The 19,133-nt window shown below is 44.1% G+C and overlaps 1 protein-coding gene across 4 annotated transcripts in view; it reads right to left on the bottom strand.

Annotated features, from left to right (window-relative positions):
* Positions 1–2,966: 2,966 nt before the first annotated feature.
* IRF2 (interferon regulatory factor 2) overlaps positions 2,967–19,133 on the bottom strand; it is a 39,376-nt gene continuing 23,209 nt past the window's right edge. For all 4 annotated transcript variants that reach the window (XM_064710553.1, XM_064710551.1, XM_064710550.1 and 1 more), the window contains 5 exons: positions 17,315–17,361; positions 13,712–13,823; positions 10,710–10,874; positions 5,675–5,721; positions 2,967–4,309 (listed from right to left, as the gene is read on the bottom strand). In XM_064710553.1, coding sequence (XP_064566623.1) covers positions 3,998–4,309; positions 5,675–5,721; positions 10,710–10,874; positions 13,712–13,823; positions 17,315–17,361 — 683 coding nt within the window. In that variant the 3' untranslated portion in view covers positions 2,967–3,997. The remainder of the gene's footprint in view (positions 4,310–5,674; positions 5,722–10,709; positions 10,875–13,711; positions 13,824–17,314; positions 17,362–19,133) is intronic.

The following is a 19,133-nucleotide window of genomic DNA, read 5'->3' as shown; positions in this document are numbered from 1 at the left end:
AATAAAACAAGGAGCTATTTCCACTGACATTTAACCTTCTGACACCAGTCCAAAATTAGCTCTGAACACAAATTCACCAAGAAGGCTGGGCAGTGCTTGAGTTGCAGTGGTGAGAAGCTTGGCAATGCACCTTTTAGCTGCTGCTGAATTATTTAGACCATGGGTGTGTAATTGAGAACAGAACAAACCCAAAGGAGCTACCTATCATCAGCTACTCATCAAAAAGCAATACACCAAACTTTGATAGGGCTTTCTGTGCCTTTGCTGAGTGATTTAAAGCTGCCACACACAGAGGAAAAGCTCATTTGAAAAGTTGTAATGTACCATAGCTGAATTTTGTTCATCCCAAGCCTTTGTGCAACTGCCTTTGCCTCCTCAGAAAGTCTGGGGTCTTGGGCAAAGCACTATTTGTGGTCCCCATGGTTTCCTTCCTCTCCACTACTATTTTCATTGTTGTTGACAGAAACATTGTGCACCTGCTGCTGTTACTGCAGAGGTGGAAATCCCCCTCAAAGCACTCACCAGAAAGGTCATTGAGCTGGTTCTTCTGCTGTAGCATCAGCAGGGAGGCAATGCACCCTCTCTGGCTTAAGAAAACACCCACACATGTGCCAGCAGTCCCCTCACTCGCCCCTTGTAATAAATCCAGTTGACAAAAGTAATTAACAGACAGACTGCAAAAGCAGCAGAAATGAAGCCAACCTGGCCTGCCACCTCCACCACCATGTGGGATGATGCCAGAGGGGCACAGGGGCAGGGAGTGCTCCCCTGATACTAGGGAAACATCTAAGGAAGTGAGATGGGTGTCCCAAGCATGGGCAGTGCCTTGGCCACTGTGTAGCTGCACAGGGAGAGCCTGGCCCTTACCTCCCTGCCAGCCTCCCATCAGAGATTCCTGCAGGCCTGTTGGCTGAGCGCATCACAGCATGGCACAAGATTAACTTGGTATTGCTGGTGGTGCTCATGGACAGGCACCTGGCTCCCAGTGCTTCAGAGCTGAACTGGCAGGTCAAATAGCACTTTAACTGCTGGGAAAGGCTGGGTGGCTTTTATGGCTTTGTGCAAGCACGAGTAACAAACACCACTGAACCCTGGATTTCAGAATGAATGTCTGATGTCCCAGCCCAGAGAAATCCTCTGTTGCATTCCATCACCCCACAGTGCATTTGGTCTGAGCACGCTGCAGAGGCGTCACTGCCTCTGCAAGGTGTGTGCTGGCTTTGATGGATCAGTGTTATGGATGCACACTGTAACTCCCATGCTTGGATAGCTCCTGGGAATGTTTCAAACACACAAGCCCCAGCAAGAGGGGACTTTGCCAAGCACACACACTGCTCCCAGAGGGGGGGTGTGTGTCTCCTATTGCTCACTTCTGGAGCAGGGTGGGGGTCAGTGGTTTTGCAACTCAGCTGCCCTCCTTGCAGGATCTAGAGGAGACAAAGCCAGGTTGCCTGGCCATCTGCCTGCTGGTGGCAGCTCTCACATGGCATGGCCAAAGTGGAGATGTGACCTCTTAACTTCCTTCAGCTATGTCAAAGTTAACTCGTGGGTTAAGCTGAGGGTGCCTGCCTTTCTCTGCTGCCTACTCCTGAGTTTCAGATAGGTGATGCTAAGAGCAGCAATCCCTTCTTCTGGCAAGTGGTAGCTCTTGCTTTGCAAACAAGCATTTGTATAGCCCAGGGCAGCCCTTGGGCAACCAGCTTCTCACCCCAGTGACCAGCCAGGCTTACTGAAGGCAAGTCAGGCAGGACACACAGAAAAGACAGCTCAGCCCTCACTCTGCCCTGGCAGCCCTGTTGGGGGTCAGGCTCTATGTAGGCAGCTGAATCAGCCTTAGAAACTAAGAAACTGGAAAGGTAAATGAATGACCAAATGAAAAGGACAGAAAATAGGAAGTTTACATACATAATTTTAACCCTTGCAAGTTTTTAGATCCGTTCCAAGTACAGCTTGGACATTCCTCTTACTCCCAACTCCAACCAAAGCTCTAACTTTGTCTTCCCAGGCCACCAGGCAGTGGGTGACAAAATTACAAGTTTTACACAGACTTATGAAGAAACTTGGAACTGTAGAATCAGGTTAAGAACACAGCAAAATTTTTCTGTTTAGTTTCCTTTTTCAGTAGCCAGCTAGCATCTCTCCCTGTGACACAGCCATTGCTGTGCATGTTATTGCTCATCAGCCCAATACACTCTGCTCTCAGCTCACACACCTGTCAGGCTGGTAGAGAAGGGTAATCACATCTGAAGGGCACTCTGTCCACGCATTTTATGTATCTGAATCAAACTGTGTCACACCCAACAGCTTAAACAGCTGCAAAAGAGTGAGTGCTCTCAACTTCTTTCTGTCCATGCCAGCTCCAAGTGCACAGTGCTGTGCAATGGGCACAGCCTGCCCACTGCCACAACCACGTGAGTCACTGTGCACCCTCACTGAGATACACTGCAGCTTTCCAGGAATCACAACTTGCCATCATGCAGCAATGTTGAAAGCCCTGGTCAATGCTAACTTGATTTCTGATTAATTCTATTAATTGGTTGAAGCTGCAAAATGAGATTTTTCCAGACAAGGAAACTGCAAGTAAGCCATGTGGGGATCTATGAGGAACAGTAGGAGTACAGCTGGGAGTACACCCTTGCATGGGGTGGGGGATGGATTTTGACATGATCCCTTCCATGAGGTAACTTGTTCAAAGCACAGCCATGGAGAAACAGCTGAAGAGGTGCCCAGCTCCCAACCTCTACATTTGAGGCCAAACTTGAATAAATCACCTTTGAGTTCTAGTTGCTCTTTCCACCTTGAGCTGCCTCAAGCACAGCACTTCCCATCCTGTTGGATGGGTGCTGCAGAAATTGCACAGGCAGCTTATGCCAACTGCTCACTCTGAGAGGTCACATTCACCTATCAAACCCATACCATCTGGGGCTTCTGAAAGATTAAAAATGAGAGACAAACAAGAGGATTATTAAAAATTTAACTATATACCATATTTATTATCAATCCACAGGATAATCTGATTGCTACATGAGCTCATAAAAGCTATTTCACCTTTACAAAATTAAAAAAAAATGTGCCACAAGGATGTCATAACTGCTGATAACCAAGGACTGAATCTTAAAATTATAAATTTTGCTGTAGAAAAGATTAAAAAAAATTATATTCACTTTAGAATTTTACTTTGAATAAAATATTCCCCTGTATAAAAAATAAAAAAGCTTGCTCTGGTTAGAATTAGAGTATTTTTCTTCTTTTTTAAATCTGGGAATTTGCATAATATCTCTGTAATAAGTTTCTTTTCTTTTTTCTATTGTACCACGCGGCATTCAAGCATAGCAGATTAGAAACAAACATGATGAAAGCAGTCTCAGAACATATGAAATCCACATGGAAAGTTTTAGTTTCCTTTCCCTTCCTCTATTCTTTAAAGACACTTTAGCAAGAATAGCCTTGGAAAAGAATACAGGTGGAGAGGGACCTTCAATGTGCCATTAAGTAGAGCAAGGTAATAAAAGGCCTTTTGTAAGTGCTTTCTTAATAAGGTGCAGAAGCAGACTGCAACTTTGCTAGTACTGCACTATATACAATATTCACAATAGATTTTTCTTTATTTAAAAATATTCCAGCTAGTTCACATTTTCTCTCCCATTCTGAGGCTTTCAGTTCCATCACAGCCTTGACAGCAAGAAGCGCAGCAGCACCACTTCCCTTGTGGTGGGTTGGTCCTCTTATGAAACACTGGAACCTGCGAGTGGGCCAAAGTTCTTGGGTTCTTTTCCTATGTAGCAACCTTGGAAAGATGGGTTCAGGTCTACACACTGACTGCTGGAGTCCTGAGTTAAAACCACTCCGGCACTGGAGTCAGACACTGCAATGTTTTCTATTGCCAAGGCTTTACCTTAGGGTTTGTCTCGTGTGCGTCAAGGGATGAACCTCTCTCAGAGAAACGTAAAATACAAAACCAAACAAAACAAAGCTAAAAAACCACACTGTCAAAGGCTTAGCAGCTCTTGACTCTTGACTGAGTGATGTCTGACGTTTTCTTGATGACGCTGGCCCGTGTCTCACGGTCTGGCTGGCTGCTGCTTGTGGAGGCTGTGGACACGACTTGTGGCAGAGGGATGTCTGGGAAAGGAGGCCAGGAGCTGTTGTAAGGCAGTGGGCAGCTTTCTTCTTTGACGGTGACTTGGAGGTCAGGCTTGTTGGCTACAAAAGTTGCCATGCTGGGAAGCATATGAGAAGTGTTCCTCATTCCTAGATTGCTGAGATACTGTTTGCCTTCAATGTTTTTTTTCTGCCAATGAAGTCGTCCCTAGAAATGGGGGAAGAAAGAAAGAAAGGAAGACTGTATAAGTGAACACAACTTCGTGAAGTACTCCAAGTAACAAGATGAAGATAGAAATATCCACATATTGCACAGGAATTATCCTGCCTCTAGGAGCCTGAGCCTCTAGCCACTGGCTTAGGATGTCTCTCGGCCATTTCTCCTTTTCTGAAGTCATCTTAAATTTTGTTGCCTCTCCAGCACTCAAGAGGCACTATCTGCTCTTCTGAATGGAAAATAAAGGCCTTATTCCCAGGATGCCAGAGACAAAAATGGATACAGACATTTAGAACTCCAAATGGTCGTGTCTCCTCTGTTACCAGAGAGAGCATCTTCCTGTCAAGAGGCAGGCACAGAGACCCAACACGACCCAAGCTAGCAACACAGGCGAGGCTGCTGGCTGGGAAATCACTGTCATTGACAGTGCATCCCTCATGACAGGGAAGAAGTTCATCAGGGGAGGATGAGCATCCACTTGTTTGCCCACCACAGATGCAGCAATGGCATGTTCTGTTGGAGGAGGTCTGTGGAGTCACTACTGGCAGTCTACATGGGCACCACCCCAGCCAAGGCACCAGAGACCAGGTGGGTTAGCTGTGTTGTTATACAACTGGTGGTTCTCCAAGAAGGAGGATTTAGAGAGCCTTTGGTGAGGGACACAGCAGGAGAGAGCTTTGCAAAAGGCCTAATGCAAAAATACAGCCGGAGCACAGGGCATCCAAGAGCCCTCAATGAGCTTCATTTGGCCTTTAAGTACACATGGTACTGGTCTGGTACAAGGTCTGGTACCTTGATGGCAGCCCCAAAATAAAAGGCTAGTGGTGTTTTTGTATACGTGCAGCTTAGGTTATTCTCCCCATGGATTCCTTTCACTCAGCAATACCCAAATGACTGCTCAGGAAAGCTTTCTGCCCCACCTACCTCAAACATTCTAGCTTAATTTCAGTCATAAGTGTAAGCATTTCCTCCAGTTGTATGAGTTCAGATGCCATTTAAGGAAAACAAAGTGAGCAAGCTTTCAACCAAGATAAAATACTCACTACCCAGCAAGGTCAATGCATCATGTTAACATACTAGCTGGCTCTGGTGATGGCACTGCAGAACACCTTATTGTGCAAACTAATCTTGTTTGGACAGATGAGGAGAATTTAATTTGTAGAGATTCTAATTCTGTGACAATCATCCAAATGTCTGTATCCCCGGAACCTTCCTGGTCTGCTTTTTTCCACTAGCTATTACCAAAATGAATATTCCACAGGTAGACAGAGCTGCAGTAGAGAAGGGGCAAAAATATCTCAGGGCATGGATCTTGAGACCTTGGTCCAAACTGCTAAAAATCCAGAAAACACTTACCTCTGCATTTTCTTCATCGCTTGGAACGCTGTCAGTTGTTTCACTTTCTGTCAAACAAAATAGAAACAAAAATGAAACTCATGCTGTTCTATCTATAGTAACAAATTCCAGCTCAGGAGGCCTGATGTGTGTCCAACAAGTGGAAGCAAACAGAGTCAAGTCAAACAACCAGAAAACATTGGAGAAGCATGGAGACCCTGCCACAGCAGGGCTAGACAGCACAGCTGCCTTGAACAACTGGGGTAAATTCACATGGTTATCACAGTTAACATGTCCGTATTGTGGAAAAGACAGCAATAGAGAGGGAAGAAGTAGATATGTGCTTTCTGGGAAGAATCTCCAGCAAGCAGGGGATGCCTCCTCTCCCTTGTCCCTCTACAGCCACTCCAGGCCCTGCAACAGATAAAGTTCTGTCCAAATCTTTATCTCCTGGCAAAATCAGTAACAACTCCATCCTAGAGGATATAAATGTGGTTTTGTTCCATTAACTGTTATCTCAGCCTGCCACCTCAAGGGCTTGCTGTCACTTCTGGCGCTTTATTACTGTTGACATACTCTGGTACAGTTGGTATAGTTTTGCTTTTGCTACCACTCCCCAGCCTTTCTCAACCCTTCACCCGTCACTTGAGCAAGTGGCAATACCACAGTCTCCAGCCCCACCTCCTGTCCCCACTGCTCATGTCCTCCCTCACCCTCATCACTTGAACCAGAGGACAAATACAGGAGCACAGTTCCAGTGGAACTGCCATCCTCCTGCAGCTGCAGCCCTCCCTTGCAGAAGAGCCTGAAATGCAGGAATTTGTACTGTATTTTCAAGCCTGCGTGTGCCTGAAGACATGTCTCCTAAGGTCAGGCTCCTGGCCCATGAGTGGCTGAGACTGCTGTGCCTCAGACACCTCTGAGACAGGGCAGAAACCCCTCTTTTCAGTCTGCAGTGATGGCTGCTGCCTTCAGCACAGCCACTGGGTCCCAGACTAATCCAGTGGAGGCCTGGGCTGCAGGTTTTCTTCAGCTTGTGGGGTTTTGAAACACTGTGTCCTGTTTCCTGGGAGGATAACCCATGGCATCTATCAGGATACCAGCACTCCAACCCCCTGAGCCCTGCACAGACAGGGCTCATCCCCAAGGAATACAGAAATCACACAATTCAGGGAATGAGGTGATGAATTATCATAGCAGGCAAGAGAGCTCTGAAGCCCCAATTTTCACCCTCAGCTCTGTGTTATGCATTTCAGTCCATGCAAACTGCTTTGCACAGCCCCTGCAACTCTGCCTTCCCAGAGCCCAACCTCATGCTCTGCACTGGCCATAACATGAGTGCTGAGTGCATGGATCATGCCTCATGGATTGTGCCCCTGCACACCTTCAGAGAGACTGGCAGTACCTTGCCATCCTCTCAAGGCCTGGCTAAGCATTAGGTTTAGGCAGGAGACTGTAAGCCAATGGGCTGAACCACTGTTTCAGCCCCCAGGATCTAAACTGTACCCAAAGTCCTTTTAGTCCAGCCCAGCTACTCCAGACTGCTGCTTCCAAAGCCAGCACCTCTCCTGTGCCAGAGCCTCCACCACAGTGTGCAGTAAGCAGAGGAGCAGTCCAAAACATTAAATCAAGCTGCAATGCCCATGCACTGCAGGGCTTCTCCTTCACTGGCCCAGGCAGAGAAAGATGTGCCAGTGTGACTAAGCTGGCTAATTAAGCCATACTGGGGGGAGGAGAGGAAAAATTAATTCACACAAAGAAGACAGAATCAATAGAAGGAATCCACATAGAGACAAGTAACAGATATTCCTGGACATGAAGAAGCATGTCACAACAAAAACAGAGTGATGCAGCTGAAAAGGAATCCATCCTTGGTGTTTATACATAACAAAATGCTGAGTAAGAGATAGCACTATAGTTAGCAAAGCCAGGGAAGCTGGCCACACAGGCATGGAAAGTTAGAGGTGTTATTTCTTTCAAGAAGGGTGTTTGAATCAGTGTCAAACATTGACAACAGCCTGGGTAATAAGAACCAAAAGGATTTCATAGACATCAGCGGATATATGAAAAAACTCACATGGGTAACTCACGTCATTTGCCTGAGTTACCTCAGAAAGGAACCAGGGGTGTTTTGAAATAAACCAGATTTATGTAGGACAGCTGACATATCTGGCTACTTTTTTTGGTTGTTGTTTTAGAAGAGCTCAACTAACTGTTCCTGCACAGCTGTTATGGTCATACTCTTTCCTGCCTTTCAGCCAGTAGCACCTGACAGAGCAAACCACAAGCACAGGGCCAAAGTTCCTGTGGTTCTATACAGGTCTGTGTGCAGCAAGACAAAGCAGAAATAGTCACAAGAGTGTCCTAGAATTTTAGGGTTCTAACACACAGACTTCTGTCCTTGCTCCAGCCTCAAGAGCAAATATATCCTTAAAAAAACACTGGTTCATAGAACAATTCAGGTTGGAAGGGGCCTCAGGAAGTCTACAGCCCCACCTCTTGCTCAAAGCAGGGCCAGCTACAGGACTAGATTGGACTGCTTGGGGCCTTATTCCTACAGGTCTTGAAAACTTCTGAGGATGGAGGCAGCACAATCTTTCTGGGTATCCTGCTCCACTGCCTGACTGTCCTTGTGGTGAAACAGGTGATACTTGTTCTTATATTCAGCTGGACCATATTTTTTGTTTCAATTTAGCCTGCTGTTTCTCATCCTATTACCATGCACTGCTGTGAAGACCCTGGCTCTGCCTTCTCAGGAACATCCCTCCAGTAGAGGCAGCTGCTATGAAGTCCTCAAAACCATCTCTTCTCCAGGCTGAGCAAGCCCCAGTCCCTCTGTCTTCTCACAGAGTGAGAGGCCATACCCTGCATAGCCCTTCTCTGCATTGCTCCAGTTTGTTTGTAAGTTTCTTGGACAGGGGAGCTCAAGACTGGATGCAGTACTTTTAAAGTAGTGAAACCAGCGTGGAGTAGAGGAGGATAATCACTTCCCTAACCTACTGGCCATGCTCCTGAAAACTGGTGCCTTTCTCTGTGCCTGAGGTGCTCTGGTGTCTGGCACTCAGCTCACTGCCTACCCACCTTTCTGCAGAGCTACTCTCCATACCATCAGCCCCTGCTATTGCTGTAAACATCTCTTCCTTCCAATGCACAGGACTCCACATGTGCCATTGCTCAATTTCATAAGGTTTCTGCTGACCCATTCCTGCAATCTCTCCAGGACTCTCTGGATGATGGCTCTGCCCTCAAACAAACTCGTGCACCCTATTTGGTGTCACCTGTGAAGCTCACAAACATGTCTCCAACATATCTTCTGCTCATTGATATATTAAATAAGACTTTCCCCAGGACAGACCCTTGCAGTACTTCACTTCTTACTGGCCTCTAGCTACAGTAGTCAGGATCATCAAGAGCTGCCTGGAAATGCCTCAAAAGCATGCCAGTGACATGAAACTCTTATCTGAGTTTTGGGCTAGCAGGTCCAGGTATAAGTTAAGACAACTGAAGGCCACCAAGGTACTAAGACAGCGTAAGGGGATAGCAGAAGTACTTCAATCTTTTTCCTTATGCAGGCTGATTGCAATGACCTAAGGGCAGGTAGGTCATGATTTGCTCATGTCAAGGTGGTCACCAGACCACCCTTCTCTATCATTCCAGTCCAAGAAACCACCATGACTTCCAAACCAAGACAGTGACTTCTGTCTGCATTTCAGGAATTTACATCCTGTAGCAGAAGATAAAAGATTGCATCATTGTCATGTTTGCAGAGATGGAAAAGTTTTCCAAGACGCATTTGTAAAGAGGAAAGATGTTTCAAAGGCCCTTGTCTCCCTCCTGCTAATAAATTTAGGCACTCTTCTATCTCACTGCCTTATGCTTTACAAAGGTCTTCTAAATGTTTTCATCATCGCAGACTAAACACATTGGAAAGCATAATTGTTTATCAACATATGTGAGACTAACAGTGGACACATTCCAAAGGAACATCATACAATTCACTAGGGCCCAAAGATAAAAATTACTAAATACATACTTTATAAAAATGTGTCTAGAAGGAATTTCAGCCTAATAAGTCAAAGGCAAAACCATGTGTAAAATAATAAAATGCATGGAGAACTATTTATACTTAAATTTGCCTTAAAAGGTGACATTTGTGTTTCTACCCAGTCTCCTAAGGCTTGCAAATTAGCACCACGTTAAAACAGACAGGACAGTTTGGATCTGAAACCTTTTTACTTTCAAATGTGGCTTTGTCACATTTGTTTTTTTCACATTCCTATGAAATAAGATTTATATGATTATGGGAACTCTACATAGCATGTCCACACATACATTTGTGTCTGTTCACCCCTAGAAACTTCTGAACACACTGTTAGACTTGGATAAGGGATAAATGAGTGCCAAAGACTTCCTAACAGTTATAAGAAAATAAGGGGCCAGATGAAAAGGGAAACCATAACCACCCTCACAGGGAGTAGGGGGAAGCCTGTTATCTCATCCTCTTTTTAGGTATCAGAGAATCCAGATGGCAGGCAGACGTTGGAAGCCAGATGTCCACAGCTCTGCTGCTTGAAAGATCGCTTGTTATCAGTCACTGCATGGCTCTTCTAGTCTGCAGCAAGACAAACCCACTCCCCCCAGGCCCTCAGCTCCATATCTGCATATATACCATCAGTGCAGCCCTGAGCACTGCACACTGTGCTAGACACTGAGTAAACAGAGAGCAAAAAAGACCTTTGATCTTTAGTAAAGCAGGGGGCATGTCATTTGTACCAAAAATCCCCCTTTAAAAGATCTCTGCATTATACCTAATGCTCTTTTTCCATTACTCACAAGCAAAAACCTGCAGCTCACATTTCCAAACTGAGATCTGTCAAGTTGTTTCCCAAGGAAATAGGCAGAGGACTGTGCATTTTTGAGTTTCATTAACAATTCAGAAGGCAGGTGGGTACACATTTCTGAATCTTCGTTAGCTAGCCTGGAAGAGCCCTCTTTCCCCCAGGGTCTTCCCAACATTTCCAGAAAAAGGAGTGTAAAGAAACACCAAGATGCTTACCTGCATAGGATGAGACAGGGGAGATCTGTAGAGGGTACAGCTGGCTCATGCTGAGGGGCTGTTCATCACTTTCTGTTGTCACCTCTACCACCTGACAAACATCAGGAGGGTTGGCAACTATCACCTGTTCCTCACTGCTGCCATCAAGGTGTGGCTGTCCTACAACTTGGGATTAGAAACAAAAAAATTGATTACTGATAACATCTCAACTCTGTTGAACCTCTAAGAGCCTGCTTGGTATCTGAGTCTTCAACAGTCTCAGCACTTTTTTCCATGCCCACCACCTGCTTTCAGGGGATATAAGTTTCAGTGAGAGTTCTAAAGGAAATCTGTGATCCTCAACAAGCAAGCTGTAAACCATGGTCTCTGAATGCTCTAAGGTAAACTTTACAACAGAAGACCAGAACCAGCATGTGAAAACCTTGCCATGGGGTCAAGCAAAACACTGTGGGACTCTGATGTACATATGACATGAATCTATGGTAAATTTCTGCTCCAGTTAGATGGCTGCTGTCACTGACCCTCACAATGCTATCGATGGTATGCAGAAAACAAATTTGTACAATCCCCACAGTTTGTGACAGAAAGCTACAGTTTGGTTAGTTATTAACTGAGGGGTTTCCTATTCCCCCAGGCACATGATATTTAATACCAAAAGAGCACATGAAATTTAATATCAAAGGAGTGTTACTTATTTCTACAAAGTGAAGCAACCATGGATTGCTTTCCAAGTGTCCTGAAATGCTTTGCAGATATTAGTTGTTCTACACTATAACCTTTTGCAAAAGGTTGACAAACCAAGGTACCAAGAAGTTACCGAGCAAAGCAAAAGTATGGTAAAAGCCAGAATCCCATTTGTCTGAAGCTGCTTGACAGAATTTCCTGTCTTGTACAACTCCTCCTTTAATCCCAGCTGTATGAACACATGACAAATGCATTAATCCAGCACAGAACTGAAAGCCAACGAGTTAGATCAGAAGAATGCACAGGGATGGAGCCATCTCAGAGGATGGCTAACCTGAAACCATGGTTACCCAAGAGAAAGACTATAGATATTCTTTCACTGAACATAAAGCTTCACAAGGAACAAAAGGCTAAATTCTGTACAAACACAACACTGTGTTGTTCAAACAGTCCATTCTTTTTCTTGACCCATGAGGGGAAAAACACGTAGGCAATGAAATACAACAGATCTTGCAAGTTTTCAGTTAAGTAACCTGAATATACTAATTATTAAATTTGAAAAAGTCAAAAGATAGCATCTATTCCTTAATGAACTGAGATAAATAAACATGAATGCACATGTTTATACACACAATCCGCTATGACGTTCTATCTTTAGACAGGGCTTTTTGAAAAAGAAAAGTGACAGGTACTTTTCCCAGGGAAAAGCTGCATATTAGTTTGCTTTGTGAAGTGCCAGGTTACCACTGGAAAATCTTCAAAACTTAGATGTGTATTTTAAGAAACAAAGCCAGCATAAAGAAAATTACATACATACTGGATAGAGTTTTTAAAAGTTGGTGACTACAATTAGTATAATTATGTTTCAGATATTTTGTTTCACCTTTATTTCACCTTTCCTGGTTCCGAAACAATCAGCTTTTATTGAGTGTGGTGAGAGTGGTGCAAGAGCACACACAGTTAATTTTTTATCTGGGAGAGACTGATATTGCGCAAGCCACTCAGGGAATGAGCAGGCCATCTGCACTGTTTTATCTCTTTCCTCAATACCTGACAAATTCTTACCCACCCTGAGAGATAAAATGCACAGCAAAAACTACTGCTCACTTGAGAAATATGCCACAGTTTCCAGTGAGCCGTACCTATGGCAGAAACTCTGCAGGTGCTGTTTGCCTTTCATCCACTCTGGCTGATTTCCTGTCTTTCTGCAGAACAATTCTATTTTACCTTTTCCTCTCTGTTTACATTAAAATCCTTCCTGCAATCCTAAATAACAGCTTCTTTCTCCAGTCTGGATAAGCAGCACAGCTCACATCTCAATAATCAAACAACACTGGGTGACAGTTTCCTACCTGATCCTCAGTCAGCGATCAGGAAGCACTAATAGCACTATGGTGCTACTCCTTCAAGCTATGAGCATGTTCTAATACTCTTACAAAGCAACAGCTGCTTAAATGAACTGCCATAAAGAGAGCAAAACTACTCACAAACTCCTCAGCCACACAAGTACTTCAGGGGAATGACTATGCAAAGCCCTGTGACCTAAGAAATGGGGATCAAAAATAGTCACTGCACATGATTTCTGCCGTCTTTCCAAGCAGAATACTAACATATTTGTCATATTTAAAAATGGAATTCTAGACAAAATGGTATGCGGGTCATACTGTTAGGAGCTCTTGCTGCAATGACAACCTTGGCCAAAAAAGAGCTGTCAAAAGCCCAGTCCAATTATTCTAGTGAGGACCAATTATTCACATGCTGAGATGACAGCTAATTTCTAATGTACTGGTTTCTAAATGCAGCCTTTGATGATCCTTTTTGTTAGCTCAGTGGTGTTAAGAACTATCTCTGCTACTGAGGTGTCAGTGAAAAGAACCAAGTTTCTACATTTTGCCTGCTGGTTTGAACACCCAAATAAAATGGTATTCTATACAAACATCTGCTTTAAGCAATGGGAAACTGCCATCTGATTGCAATTTAACTTCCATGTGACATTGGTTACAGCCTCTTCATGGCTCAGGACTATCTTCTGGGATAAGTCCCCACCATGAGAAGCCAGCTAAGAGTGCCTGGAAGTGCTTTACTCTCAAGGGAACCCTCCCAGTGGCACAGTACTGCTCACTGTCTCTGCAAATGGTGGGGCTGGCCTGCAACCACAATCTTGCATGGCCTAGGCTGCTGAGAAATGGGTCTACCTGACTGCAACTGTGGCATTCCCTGAAGTGCAAAATGCTGATGGAAAGATAAGTCTGGCAGACGAGAAGGGTTTTTGAAGTCATCTGTGTGCTTAGTATGTAAAAAAGCATAGGGGTACTTACCTACAAAGTTCACTGTACTGTCAACTTCATTTTTTATACTGGAGGACAGGAAATAGTCAGAAGTGACAGCATTTAGCCCATTCATCCCAAAAGATGATTCAACTGGCTCTTGCTGGAAGGAAAACAGTACAGTTGGGTCAGGACTACTTTATTTTAGGAGATAGCTTATCTCTTTGTTCTGAGATGGTAATAAATCCCATCACTTCTGCCTGCCATATACCCCCTGCTCTCTGCAGGACACTGTCTTAGAACAAATATTTCTCTGAGGAGAAGACTGGGACTAATTCATTTCCAAATCTTGTGCTTTGAAAGGAAAGCTATTTTTAATCTTCAAATTTAGAGTAAGCCCTCAGAGAGCAAGGAAGCAGCAAGCTATTTACTACAAGAGATTAACATTTGAAACAAACAAGGAAGAAACATTGCTTTAAAACAGTACTCTATTTAATATTCATCCTCAGTCCCTTCCAAATATGCTCTCTTTGCACTCTCTAAAAGGAAGTCTTAGTTTCTGTACAGCAATTACTAAATTCTAGCCTTAATTTTTCTCTACAGCAAGCCTGAAAGCAAACCAAAGTGTTTACACTAAATACAGCCTTTTAGATCACATCATAAACATTACCACAGGGCAACAGCATTTGGAAAACACCACCTGTTCTACACAGACTGAGTTTTTTCCACAAGATGCCTCTCTGTAAGCCTGATACACTCAAGTGGGAATCTAAAAAAAATCCCTTCAGGGTAGACACCAAAAAATTAATTCCATTAACTCAGGATTTCTTTAAAAGGATTATTCTACACGTGCAACTTCCTCCCCACTATTGACTCTCTCACAGGTTTATTGGTTACAATGTCTAAAGTCTTCTGTTCTTACTCTACCAGCCCTGCAAGGCTGCAAGTTGTCCCCTGCTTGCTGAGGACTCACAGAGAGGACTCACAGAGCTGTCCACACCGTGCTCATTTTCACTGCTCTAAAGCATTTCAGCAAAGGCAGGCAAAGGTATGCCTCAGGACCTGCAGTGCCAGCCCATCCCAGTACTGCTGAACTGTTATCCTTGGGACAAAATACTGGGGGCACTGTGGTAGGTTTTTTCCTGGATGTCACATGCTGTGATGGTGATCTACTCAAAAAGAATGGTCACTTCCACACAAGCACCTCCCCCGACACTAAAGCAAGGCAAACAGCACCCTGTCACAGCATTCTTGGCACATCAGAAAGGTGGAGAGTTAAATGTTAATGGCAACTAGGTCTTTGATGAGATGCACCAGTTCTGCTGCCCTACAGGTCAAAGACTTGGAGAGCTTGAAAAGATAAAATTAGCTGCTATTGATCCATTGAGGGTCACAACTGCAAAGATAGGTTAGGGCTGCACTCTGGAGCCCTGAGTATCTGGTGCTGTTTGCTTTAATTCACAGCAAACTCAGCAGCCCCCACGGAAACACTGTGCAGGCAGCACTTGCTCAACTTTACTGAGGCTTGATTACTGACAAGTTTATTTAGTAGCCCCTTTCAAGCTTCAGAAACAAATATGCATCTTAGAACTCAGGTGATGGTGCCAGATCCACAAAGAGACGCGGATACTGGCACAGTTGGTGTTAAATCACCTAAATTTTGAGTGTTCAGATGTCTACCCTAAGCCAAATGCATGGAGAAAGCTGTCACTAGTATTTTAAAAATAACTCTCAATGTGGAACTGCATGGTCTAAAGGATACATCTAGGATAAGGTAGAAATTAAGTCTCAGTTCAGTTCTTTGTTTCAAAAGAGACTGGTTTTATCTGGGCTGCTCTGACATTTCCGTTTCCTTCCCATTATCGAGAAATCATTTTAAAAGAATTTAATGAATTGCAATGACAGACTCTGTTTGCCCAAAAGCCTGGTGACAGGAGATCTGCCTGTGGGGCAGGAGATTTGGTTGCCCCTTTGCTAAGGTGGAGCAGGGATTTGGTAAGGCCCAACACTCTCACAGGCACAGGGATAAGCAGTGACTGCCCTGAGTACCATGCTCAAGCTCAGCCCACCAGCAATTTCTGTGGGTGCCCACAGGGTCCAGCAGTGGCAACAATGGGAAGCTCACTGCAAGGCTCTTGCTATGCTGAAGTCCCTTTGCAGATCTGTGCTCAGATTCTCAGCTTCTCCCTTTGCTGCTATCACCCCACTGCAGTTACCAGGCAAAGTGTGGAGTAACCTCCCACTGGGCTCCACTAAAAAAAAATTTCAGGATAACTGTAAGGCATTCAATTCAAAACATACAACTTGGATCTCAGGAATTCTCATCACCAAGCAAAGCAATTATAAGAAGCTTTCATGCTCAGAAATGTGCATTTGCTTTAATTCACCTACCACCCTTCTTCACTACAAGAGCCTTCAACATCCACCAGTCAGCCTAAGAGTGGCTGAGTACAGGAAGAGCAGCTCTTCAAATCCAAACTAGCCACTGCACACTTCTGTCAGAATGGGGGAACAGACAGGAATACTACCTGGCTCCAGCTCAGAGCACAAGAACTAGCAGGAGGTATCACAGGTAGGTGGGTGTATGTGCTGGCACACTGCTCTGCTCTGACCAAAGCAGTTTTACTGCCTCCCTCTGAACATCAGCTACCATCAGAGTCACTTGATAACAAGCACATGTGGCTGTAAGAGCCACACAGGAACAGGATAGTTACAAAGTGGTTCTTTTATGACAATTTAAAAGTCATAGCATTCTGACGTGTAAGTGCACAAGTCACAACTGCTGTGGCAGCACCTGCTGTCCAAACCCTTTCAGTGGAGGACTTTTCCCCACATTTCTGAGCTCACATGGCCCAGAGAATCTCCTGGCCAGAGCCTGCAGAACCTGAACCCAGGCATGGGTGGCACAGCCCTTCACAGGTGAGCAGCAGGGGACCAAGCTGCCCTTGCACTGTAGACACAGCTGCTACACACAGCCCAAGGACACCAATTTTACTGAAAGCTGAGAGTCTGAAATCTCTGAGATTTGCTTTCTGTTAAAAATTTGAAGGTGGGCTAGCTCCTGCTGCTGTGTAATACTGACCACCTTTCAGAGGCCCTTGGCAGAGGTGTGAAAGCTAGGAAACACCAGGCCTCACAGGGAGGGCAGACATCAGTCTGGGCCCACGCTCAGCACGAGCAGAAATCTCAGGCTGCAACTGAAGAGCTTTACAGCTGAGGCCTTCTAACTGACAAAACACGAGCACAAGATGCAGCTCTGACCCTTGCCTAAATGAAAATGCATTTCCAGTGCTTTACACACAGAAATTAATTGCTCCAAAAGGTAGCTCTATTGTTCAGAAGCATTCCTTCCCTAATTACTGTATTTCTCCTTACAGAGACAAACAAATGGCAAATGTATTGCTGAGACTGCCAGTTTTCCAACCTCCAGGCATTGTAACACAAGGGCTGTGTCCATTGATGACGTAAGTGACGGCTTTAACAGCCTTCACATTTCAAAAAAAACAGCCCCAAACATCCCGGGTAACTGTAGTTACTTAACCAAACCACAAGCATTTGCAAGAACCCACCACAATATACTGTTGGGGCTGTTAAAAAATATCTGCAACAGATTGTATTCACAAGCTCTTGCACCATTAAACAGACACTTCTTACCTTAATCTGTTTGAATTTGTCATCCTTCTCAGATTTCGTCTTTTTTCCTGCAACAACAGAAGGGAGATTTCATAAAGTCCTGTGTGCCATGAGTTATCCTTCACACTTTCTATATTCACCAACAAATAGCCCCAAAATGAGCCACAAAATAGCAGGACTTCCTAGTTAAGGGAGAACACATTTTGCCTAATTTTACCCTTCTCTTAAGGCCTGGGCAGCAAAAAATTCACCTTGAATTGCTGGCTTTGTGTTTCTTTTTTAAAAGGCTACAAAAGAGAACCACTATGGGACCAAGGAAAGCAACTGCATTCAAAAAATCAAAGTGAAAATATGGAAGAATGACAAATTAAAACACAAGACCTGTTTAAAAAGGGGGGGGGGAGAAAAATATTCTTAAAGGGAAAAAAAATCAAAATATATGCCTCATCACATTTCTGATGCTCTCTCTGTAGCTACAGGAAAAGAGAGATTGTTAATTGATTTAATGTGAAAAGAGATCACAATAAACTTCAACCAATATTTTTGTAAATAGTTGCAACCTGGTAAGGAAATACAATTCATGCAAGAGTGGTGTATGCAATCATGATGGGCTTGGGAATCCCAAAAACCATACTGCATGTGACCTTCACAAAATGTCATGCACCTTGGCAGACCCTAGTGCTGCTGCCCCTGCTCTGATCTGATGCAGAAGCTCAGACTTGCTGGTGCAAGCTCAGCTGTGCCCCAGTGTCAGCACAGATGTGTCCCAGGAGCTTCTCCCATCTCTACTACATGATACCACAGGCAATTAGAAACGTTTGCAGCCAGATTCTTTTGCTCCCACAAATGTTTAGCCACATGACACAAAAAAGGGCATGTGAAAATATATGTGAGGTCCAAACTATCTCAGGGTTTTACAGTAACTGGACTTTCTGCAGAATCTTCTCCTGCTACAGCCCCTGTTCCCAGAATCCCAGCTTTAAAGATGAACTTTTGTAGCTCCTTCAGGAATCTACTGCCAAGAGACATGTTATGGTCCAGGGGAATGTGTTTAAACATACAAAATACACTATTGACAAGAGACTGGAAACAGTTTCAAGATAAATGTTCTACCTTTTGCACATTGATCTTCCTTTCACAGAATGATTCTGCCCCAAAAATGCCATGGTTCATAATTTCCAGTCACACTGACTTTAAACTGAAAATCTGCCTTTCACTTCTCAATCTAAGGAAGTAGCAAACTGTAGCTACAGGTGAACTGAATTGGAATTTAGACGAACACCTTGTGTCTGGTTTGCAGGTTATCTTTTAATCCAAAATTCTAGACAACAGAGGATACCAGAGGACTAAGGAAATCATTGTTCTACTGCATAAACCAGTAAGGAAGCCATATGAAAGCTAATGAGACCTAAATCAAGCAGCAATATTTCTACTTTGAAAGAAACCAAATACTCATGAGATTGACCTGGTGGTTAGGCCTTCTCCTGGCAGGCAGGAGATTTAATTCCTAAATTTGGGGATTCAGATGATTTCCCATTTCACCATTATTGTGCTCTGTGGGTTGGTTTTCCATGGTCTTTGTAACTAACAATGTGGTTTTGTGGTTTAGTGCTCTGAGTGAGTGTACTGCTCTGAAGACAGAGCCAGTTTAATTGTACCCTTGCTTGAAAAAAGATACCAAAATGTCTGCCACCATATTCTGAATGACCCCTACTGAGTTCAATGTGTTGAGCTCTAATACACTCTAATCACATTCCTTGACTGAAGGAGACCCAGGACTAAATTCTGAACACAACTCCAGCAGCTTTAACAGACAAATATCAACAGCTTGGGGGTATCA

Source organism: Zonotrichia leucophrys, chromosome 4, assembly GCF_028769735.1.
Source record: "Zonotrichia leucophrys gambelii isolate GWCS_2022_RI chromosome 4, RI_Zleu_2.0, whole genome shotgun sequence".
NCBI lineage: Eukaryota > Metazoa > Chordata > Aves > Passeriformes > Passerellidae > Zonotrichia > Zonotrichia leucophrys.
Note: the sequence above shows the minus strand (reverse complement) of the source record. Positions and strands in the feature narration are given on the sequence as shown.